At 48.4% G+C, this 10,167-nt stretch overlaps 1 protein-coding gene across 1 annotated transcript in view; it reads left to right on the forward strand.

Annotated features, from left to right (window-relative positions):
* Window positions 1-48: 48 nt before the first annotated feature.
* The window catches only part of adamts3 (ADAM metallopeptidase with thrombospondin type 1 motif, 3), a 167,024-nt gene continuing 156,905 nt past the window's right edge, over window positions 49-10,167 (forward strand). Inside the window, exons 1-3 of the mRNA XM_015960279.3 lie at window positions 49-304; window positions 562-583; window positions 6,615-7,024. Of these exons, the coding sequence (XP_015815765.3) occupies window positions 245-304; window positions 562-583; window positions 6,615-7,024 (492 nt within the window). The 5' untranslated portion in view covers window positions 49-244. The remainder of the gene's footprint in view (window positions 305-561; window positions 584-6,614; window positions 7,025-10,167) is intronic.

The following is a 10,167-nucleotide window of genomic DNA, read 5'->3' on the forward strand; positions in this document are numbered from 1 at the left end:
ACGTCACTCGGGGCTGGTCCTACCGTTTATTAGCCCGGGGAGCGGAGGACCGGGGCGCAGGAGCTTCACGGCGGCCGGTCTTCCTCCTGCTTCACCCCCAAAACTTTGTGGAAACTCGGAAAACTGAGAGAAAAACCAAACTTGAAGTATTTACTTCCAGACTCGAGGTGCAGAAGGAGCCGAGCCCACTTCCGTTTCACTTGAATTTGGATAAAAGTGGATTTTGAACCCTTCCTGACTCGGGATGGCCGCTTCATCTCTAGCTTTGCTGTTGGTGGCATTTGTTTTGACCTCAGCTCATCAGGTAAGTGTCCGCGCAGCTTTGCGCCTATTTCACGCAAACTTTGCGTCATTTCTTTGGCCCAGAAGCCGTTAGAGCTCTGCAGAGGTCCGCACACTGCGTCCTCTGTGCGCAGTGTGTTGACTCTGCGCACGCACGCACGCGTTTATCCTGTCACACCGGAGCTGGAGCACAAATAGTTAGTTGCTGGAGGTCCTCCAGGCTGCTGCTGCTTCCCTTCATGCCGCCGCCTCTAACTTGTTGTTTTGTGTCTCCTGCAGGCTGGTGACGCAGACAAGCAGGGTGAGTCCTGATGATTGTCTTCTTCTGAATGTTCTGACCCAAGCGCAGCTTCCTCCTCCCAATGGCGCCCCCAAGGGGTGGCCAGGGGTGGCCAAGGCCACCCCTAGAAAACTGCTGCCCCCCCCCCCCCAGCAAAAGCCAGTATTAATAAATCATTAATATTAATGTTCACTCAAACCATAAATCCATCGTATTTATTAAAAACATAATTGTAAAGCAAAATAAAAATAATACAACTAATGAGTAAAGAAATAATCAGAATAAAAATACACGTTTCTGCTGCTCACCATTTAAAAACGTTTTGTTCTCCGTAGATTTTGTGAACACAGCAGCAGGTGAATTAAACAAAAAATACATTTAAAATTTAAATTTTAAATAACATTTTAAATAACTAAAATTTATTTTTCTGAAATGTTTGTGTTTGTAAAATTTAAGTAAAATGTTTTTGATACGTACTGTTCTTAAAAAAAAAACAAAACAAACAAACAAAAAACTAATGAAGGAGCAATGCAGTACATGGCCACAGGCTAAACTCCCCCACAGTTACCACAAGGACCAGTTTGGTGTGCCACCCCAAAGATTCCTCTGGCCCCGTCTGGCCACCCCTATCAAAATTTTCTGGAGGCGCCCCTGCCTCCTCCAGAGCAGAGTCAGGAGAACCAGCCCTCTGATCCGAGTGGGAGGGGAGTGTGTGTGTGTGTGTGTGTGTGTGTGTGTGTGTGTGTGTGTGTGTGTGTGTGTGTGCGTGTGTGTGTGTGTGTGTGTGTGTGTGTGTGTGTGTGTGTGTGTGTGTGTGTGTGGCGCTGTAACCCCCCCACACACCCATCAGAGCTGCTTCAGGGCCTTTGTTAGACAGGAAGGAGAATTCCACCTCTAAATCTCCCACATCTGTTCTCCATTCAGAGGTGAAGGAACAAGCGAGATGCAGCCGTGTCCACGTAGGATCCTCTTACGTTCACTTATCTGCCGAACACTTCCAGGGCCTTTGCACAGCGAGGCGTCGTGCTGAGGTCGAATGCTTGAGCCACCGTTGGCTCCATTATCGGCCTCGTAAACGTTTCATGTGGTTCCTCCTGAAATGCTCACCAGAATCTCGTAAACCCAGGGTGCTGATGTTTCAGCATCTTCATAAATGTCGGGTTTGTGGAACCAGAGGGCAGCTGCGTGAGGCCAGGCTGGATCATTTCTAATGCACTGATTCTGGTTTCTGATTTTTGTACGGCTCTGTCTGCTGATGCAGGTTTTGGTCGATGCAGAACTTTAGCCACCAGAATTCATTAATTTTTTTCTTCAACTTGATGATTCTGGAGTAAAACCAGTTAATGCTTTAAAAACACTGAACAGCGATGAGTTTAGAGACTTTTTTATTTCTCAGACTGAAGCCCCTCCCCTTCTAGTTTTTTTTATTTCAAACTGACCAATCACAGATTAAACACACCAATGAGTTTTTACAGATTTTAATCACAAAAAGACTTTTTGAAGCCTTGCTATTAATTTTCTGACATCAAATTTAAACAAACTAAAGATGAATCGATATGGCTTGGATGATATGTGCTGCTGATTTATTTGAGCAGATTATCATGACTGACATCTACATGGTTGTTTGCTTAATTTGCATAAAATGTCACTAATTACAGCAGCTGATGCTCAGCATTCCTGATCCTGATCAGCATTTCTGTCTCTTTTTTTGTGCTCAGCATGAAAATCGCAAATTTAACCGAAGTTTATCAGCCAAATAAGAATTCCATCCATCCATTTTCATCTGCTTATCCAGAGTCGGGTCGCGGGAGCAGTAGCCTAAGGCGAGAGGCCTAGACTTCCCTCTCCCCAGCCACTTGGGCCAGCTCCTCCGGGGGAATCCCAAGGCGTTCCCTGGCCAGGTGAGAGACATAGTCCCTCCACCGTGTCCTGGGTCCCCCTTTAGGTTTCCTCCCGGTTGGACGTGCCCGGAAAACCTCACCAGGGAGGCGTCCAGGAGGCATCCTGATAAGATGCCCGAGCCACCTCAACTGGTTCCTCTCGATGTGGAGGAGCAGCGGGTCTACTCCGAGCCCCTCCCGAATGACCGAGCTTCTCTCCCTATCTCTAAGGAAGAGCCCAGCCAATCTTCAGAGAAAACTCATTTTGGCCGCTTGTATCCGTGATCTCGTTCTTTCGGTCACTACCCAAAGCTCATGACCATAGGTGAGGGTAGGAACGTAGATCGACCGGTAAATCGAGAGCTTCGCCTTCTGACTCAGCTCTCTCTTCACCACGACAGACCGGTACAACGCCCGCATCACTGCAGATGCAGCACCAATCCGCCTATCGACCTCACGCTCCAGTTTTCCCTCACTCGTGAACAAGACCCCGGGATACTTAAACTCCTCCACTTGGGGCAGGACCTCATCCCTGACCCGGAGAAGGCATTCTACCCTTTTCCGAATCAAGACCATGGTCTCAGATTTAGAGGAGCTGATTCTCATCCCAGCTGCTTCACACTCGGCTGCGAACCGCTCCAGCGAAAGCTGAAGATCACGTTCTGATGAAGCCGACAGGACCACATCATCTGCAAGAAGCAGAGACCCGATCCTCAGGCCACCAAAACGGATGCCCTCCACACCTTGGCTGCACCCAGAAATCCTGTCCATTAAGGTTGTGAGCAGAATAGGTGACAAAGGGCAGCCTTGGCGGAGTCCAACTCTCACATGTAGACTGGTTGGGCACACTCCCACACACTCTCCAGGATCCCCCTAAGGGTATAGAGCTGGTCCAGTGTTCCATGGCCAGGAAGAAAACCACATTGCTCCTACTGAGTCTGAGGTTCAACAATCCGACGTACCCTCCTCTCCAGAACCCCTGAATAGACCTTACCAGGAAGGCTCAGGAGTGTGATCCCCCTGTAGTTGGAACACACCCTGCGGTCCTCCTTTTTAAACAAGGGGACCACCACCCCGGTCTGCCAGTCCAGTGGGACTGCTCCCAATGTCCACGCGATATTGCAGAGCCGCGTCAGCCAACACAGCCCCACAACATCCAGAGCCTTAAGGAACTCTGGGCAGATCTCATCCACCCCCAGAGCCTTGCCACAGAGGAGCTTTTTAACCACCTCAGTGACCTCAGCATCAGGGATTTGAGAGGCCAACCCAAAGTCCCCAGACTCTGCTTCCTCACTGGAAGACGTGTCGGTGGGATTGAGGAGGTCTTCGAAGTATTCTGCCTACCGATCTACAACATCCTGAGTAGAGGTCAGCAGCACACCGTCCCCACTATAGATAGTGTTGGTAGCACACTGCTTTCACCCCCTGAGGTGCCGGATAGTGGACCAGAATCTCGTTGAAGCCGTACGGAAGTCTTGCTCCATGGTCTCACCAAACTCCTCCCATGCCCAGGTTTTTGCTTTGGCGACCACCCGAGCTGCGTTCTGCTTGGTTTCATCTTCACCCAATCACCCTTCGCATTTAGTAAAGGGAAGCCAAACTTTAGAGTGCGCTCATGTTCTTCCAGTCGGAAATTCGGAGTTCCGAGGAGAAAGCGAACGCACCATTAGCGGAACGGAAGCTAACATATCAAGCTAACGTTATCTTAAACATTTTATTTACCTACCGGAGCAGATTAAGATGAGGATGTCTCACTTAGATCGTTGTCTGTCGCTGGTTTCATCATCACCCAGTTACCCATCACATTTAGTGAAGTGGACCCAAGCTTTAGCGTGCGTTCTTTCTACCCTGCTGCTCTGTTTACAACTGGCTCGCAGCGACCGACGACATAACGCTCTTGCGCATGCGCAGCTGTCTAGGCAAGTTCTCGTTATGAAGGACGGGTACCGAAACGAGGCACCGTTTCAAATGATGTGAATCGGTGCTCACTCGGTACTATGGAATTCGGTCGGTACCTTAAAAAGTACCGAATTCAGTACCCATCGCTGGACATAGTCAAGTTTGGGGTCTGAGAAACGGTGCACCGGTATATTTCCCCCCCCCCCGAGAACGACTTATAAAGCATTCCTTCCTACACTGCAGATGTGTTGATTAAACGAGTCAACCACCCCTTTAAGCTAGTTCACACGGTTCACCAGGTGACAGCAGGTCATTTCAGTGTTAAACGTGTAAGCTGCAGCAACCCTCTTCCCCTCAGCTCACCATCATCACAACTCGACTCAATTCGGCCTTTTCCAGCAGCACAAGTCCTTATTGTCGCCCAACTTTTCAGAACCGCCGTGGGTCCTGGCATACCGAGCCGCTCCGAAAACGCAATGTCAGCGACTGTCGGTCACTGATTGGGCAGGGGGTGGAGTCACTGGTTTCACCTGTGTCACCTGTTTCCGCGACTGATTAAAATGTTCAACATGACCACGGAGATGTTTTTGTGCGACTCGCGGATCACCTCCCGCCACTTTTGTGTCTGGTACAGTCAGATTATCTCAGACCTGCCGGTGCTGCATGGATTGGAGCTGTTTAAGATTCAGATTTTAATAATAATGAATTTTTCTACAACAGGTTCTTTGTATTTCCTAAAACGATGAGATGTTTTTATATTAAAGCCGTTTAAAAGCTTTGAAGTGTTTAGAAAGCAAGGCGCCTTGGAGCTGCTGCTCTTGGAGGCTCCATCAGGTTTCATCCCTTGAGGATTTGTTTACTGTGAGAGTTTCTGTGTTACGTCAGTCCTGCACATGTTCCTCTAACGCGTTCCTGAGAGGTTCACCAACTGAGCATAAAGAGGAAGTGATGTAATGATGAAGTTTGTAAATGCAGCGTTTAGACGAGGCTCTAAATGTTCTTATGCAGACAGAAGCACATCTGCTGGGTCAGAAGGTCAGAGCGGGCGGTTTAAAATTGTGTCAGACGATTATTTTTCTTGACATTTCTGAGCATGTACGCTGTGATTTGTGAGGCACGTCTCCTCCTCAGACGTGTAATTTGTTTTACCGTCGACACCGGTTTGAGTCTCTGCTCGTCAAGACCTTCGAGGTGATTACAGGGTCTCAACATTCGAAACATTTTTCCTCTAAACAGAAAAATTTCAGCTTAACTTTTGTCAGCTGGAAAAACAAACGAGCCAGGACGGAAACTTTCTATTTTAACAACTCTTACGCAACAAAGCTGACCTTAAATCAGCCCGCGGCCGAAGGAACGCCAGGTCGACAATGACCAGCCGGAACAGCTCTCGGACCGTTTGGTGCTGTTCGACGAGGCTGCAGGCAGCAACAGAGCAGCAGCATCAGGACAAACACGGCTGTAATAACAGGCTTCTATTGGAAAGCGTTTTCCTCTGAATCTGGTTTTTAAGATGCAAAAAAACAATAACTGTGTTTCTGTTAATGTTGACAGGAGCCTGAGGTGGTTTTCAGACTTACCGACACAAACCTGAGAACAACGCTGGCTGGAGAACAGTTTATTTTTGTAGAAGAGAAGAGGAAGACAGTTGTGTTTTGACTTTTGTTGTCTGCATAAATTAAGACAAATATGCAAATGTGAGGAAAGCCAAGAGGATACATGCATGAATCAAGAAAGGACAGGCGTGCTCATCTTAAAAACGTCTGTGGGGATAAAAACGGGGATCCCAAAACTACAATTAGTGTAATGATGAAAAATATTCAGATATATTATAAAGTAGCTTCCATGAAACCAAAAGCTTTTCAAATCCCAGCCCACTCAAATCCCGGACAAGCCCCCAAATCGTTAGTCTCCCACTTTAAATCCCTGATTTAAAGTGGGAGACAGGGATTGTGGAAAAACATGGATTCTCCCAGATAAAAGAAAAGACAAATACAGTTTGGATGAATATTTGAATAATTTTACAAAAAATGTGAATGAGAAACTTGAGTCTGTTTTCCCGAAGTCCATCTTTTAACTGAGATGTGAGGCGATGGAGACACAAACCGGTGGTTTGAGTCCTCCGTAGCTGAAAGCTGTTGGGCTTTCAGAAGAATTATGGAGGCTTTCTTCTCTCTGAAGCAGAAACATCAAATAAAACCCGTTTCAGAGCAGAAATCTTTGTGTTTTAAACCGCGTCTCCAGTGTGTTCTTACAGTGTCTTGTTTGTGTCTCAGACCAGCTGAGGAGCCGGCTGAAGGAGTACGGGCTGGTCACGCCCTTCAGCACAGACGCCCACGGACACTACCTGTCCCACCTGCTCTCAGCTACTCACAAACAGCGCGTCAGGAGGGAGGTGTTTCCCTCTGGGGAATCAGACCAGAGGCTTTTCTTCAACATCACCGCCTTTGGGAAGGAGTTCCACCTCCGCCTGCGTCCAAACAGCCGGCTGGTGGCGCCCGGTGCCACCGTGGAGTGGCACGACGACATCCAAGGCTCCGGGAACCTCAGCAGTCCTGGCTACAACCAGACAGACCTGGTGGAGACGACACTTCAGCGGGAGCTGCTCAAGACGGACTGCACCTTCATCGGTGACATCACTGACGTCCCCGGCGCGTCGGTTGCCATTAACAACTGTGATGGACTGGTAAGTCCCCCTGGGCCGTGACCTTATGAAGTGACTCAGAGGGAGTTTAGGTGTCCGTAATTCTTGAGTTGAGTTCTTCTTGACGTCAGCACTCAGCATTTTAGTAGCACATTGTTTCTGGAGGTCCCCCTCTGTGGTGCAGACAGGGTGAGGTTTTAACGGCTGACTGGTCCTCTATCGCTCCCACAAACAGGATTTTCCTCCCAACATAAAACTCGAGTTCCTTTGTGCTCTCCTTCCTATAGCCCCTCATAAAACACCTCAGTGATAGTTGGAGAGGGACTCAGGCCAAAGTTTCCTGGAGTCCGAAGGCCAAGAATCTCTGCTGTTAAGAGCAGAACCGGCCTGTCAGACTCAGACTCCCCGCTGAGCTTGGGAAGCAGGACAAAGGCCCGCCGGAGCCTGAAAACTCTGCAGCCTTTAATCTTTTTGTTGTTCGCTGGAGCGACGGATCCAACCCCTTCTTCACCAGACTTCCCCAGACGAGCTCAGGTGAGAATTCTGCCACGAGGACGTCCAGATGTCTTTCCTGTTCGTCATCACGAGTTTCACTTCCCTGAAACAGACGCTTCAGAAACCGTAAAAGCAGGTGATGAAAAGGAAAACGGTCACATTGAGAGCAGCTCTAAAGCTGCGGTGACGACCAGGAAGACTCCTGGATGAGTTTCACTAAAAACAGGGCGTCGCTATTCCCGAAGCGGATCAGATGCACCGACCCGAACCGTTGGAGAGAGTGAAGCCGCACCTAAAGGACACTTTCAGCAAGTTTTATTTAGAATTTGCACAAACAGTTTTCTGGTGGTTTGAAATCATATCTGGTCCACGACCGCACCGGTGGTGCGAAAACTCACCGCTTTGTTTAGAGAATCCTAACTTTGTAGTAATCGGCCGTTATTGTTTGCAGCTTAAACAGAAACTTAGTACTAAAGTAAGTAATGTTTGTTTGAAAAGCACCTTCTGCAGAAACCACAAGGTGCATCACAATCATAACGATGCCGTGAGTGGAAAACGGTCCCAGAAATGCATGTCTTTTACAAACCAGGATGTAGTTTAAGGCTTAAAACCAGTTTTCCTGGTCAGTAATTCTTTCATCGCCGGAAGAAACGTGTTTTTATTTTACGAAGTGACTAAAACAGTCCAAGTTCTTTTGCATCGATGTTCCTGCAGCTCGTTTCGGTTTCTGAATATTAATTAGTGCCATTAGATTAGTGAATCCGACCCAGGGGCGGTGCATAATGTGACGGTGACTACAAGTGTTGGTTAAAAGCAGCATCTCACTGGGCTGCCCCTGCAGGCAGCTCCTTGGAGACGCAACGTTTTAGAAAATATGTAAATTTTCAGTTTGAATTAGATCTCAATAATATAGAGCATTCATAGTTACTCATATCAAAATGTGCATTAGTGCAGAAGACCTTCTGTTTCTTCTGAAGGGCTCTAGATGCCCACACACAGGCTAGATGATGGTGCTAGGGCCCCTGGAGAACAGAAACGCCACAACCTGTGCTGTACTAATTTCCGGCACACTCAGCTGGACTCCGAACAACAACAGTTGTGTGTGACTCACACTCCAGCAGCTTTTAGTGGTGAAGATGTTCTCCAGCTACCAAAGTTTTCATCTTTCTCCTGTTTTCCGACTCGGATCCAGAGAAACGGAATGACTTCGAAGGTTTTGATATAATTTTTGGAGGAATATTTCAGCACGTCGTGGAAAACACGATTCCTGTTTGTAACTCGTCTTTTAACATTTACCACCTGGTTAGGTGGTGCTGCTGCAAGGTTATCAGGGCTCAACCCGCGGACACGCCCCCCCCCCCCCACACAACCACACACGCACGCAAACGCACGCACACACACACACACACACACACACACACGCACACACACACACACACACACACACACACACACACACACACACACACGCACGCACGCACGCACATGCCCCCCCCCACACACACACACACGCACACACACAACCACACACGCACGCAAACACACGCACACACACACACACACACACACACGCACACACACACGCACGCACGCACCCCCCCCCCCCCCCCCCCACACACACACGCACACACGCACGCAAACACACGCGCACACACACACACACACACACACACACACGCACACACACACACACACACACACACGCACGCACGCACACGCCCCCCCCCACACACACACACACGCACACACACAACCACACACGCACGCAAGCACACACACACACACACACACACACACACACACACACACACACGCACGCACGCACGCAAACACACGCATGCATGCAAACACACACACTCGCATGCACACACACACAAACACACGCACACACGCATGCACACATGCATGCATGCACGCATGCGCACACACACACGCATGCACGCACACGCTCGCACACATGCACACACACACGCACCCATGCATGCACTCATGCACACACACACATGCACCCATGCATGCACACACACACACGCACCCATGCATGCACACACACACGCATGCACCCATGCATGCACACACACACGCACCCATGCATGCACACACACACACACACGCATGCACGCACACGCTCGCATGCATGCACACACACACGCACCCATGCATGCACTCATGCACACACGCACGCAGAATAGTAAAATTTTAACTAAGATGAACTAAAGTACAGAATTATTGACTACACGTGTCTGCAGCACGATCAGACACACATTTATATAGTTTATCAGCAAAAAAAAATGTTGATTTGGAGTGACTTGCTCTTTAAATAAGAAGATATAATAAAGCATCACAACATGTAAAGTTTGTTCTTTAAGTAGTTAAGGCGCAACAAAACAGCTTAATACCTCAGTCGTGACGGCGGGAAGTGTGTGTGTGGGTGTGTGTGCGTGTGTGCGTTGTTAGCCTTAGCAGCAAAGTTAGCAAACATCAGCCGTTACCGGCAGCGGCCGTGAAACTCGGAACGGTAGTAAGAAAGTCCCTGGTGTGTTTAGAAAATGGGCTGCAGTACCCAGGTTTGACCACAGGATGTCATTCTTACATGATGCACCTTTAAATAATTATTTTTTTCAAAGGTTTTGAGCATTAACACAGCAGCTCCATTGGGTGCGTTTAACATTTTTGTTTGTCACATTTTT

Source organism: Nothobranchius furzeri, chromosome 10, assembly GCF_043380555.1.
Source record: "Nothobranchius furzeri strain GRZ-AD chromosome 10, NfurGRZ-RIMD1, whole genome shotgun sequence".
Classification (NCBI taxonomy): Eukaryota; Metazoa; Chordata; class Actinopteri; order Cyprinodontiformes; family Nothobranchiidae; genus Nothobranchius; species Nothobranchius furzeri.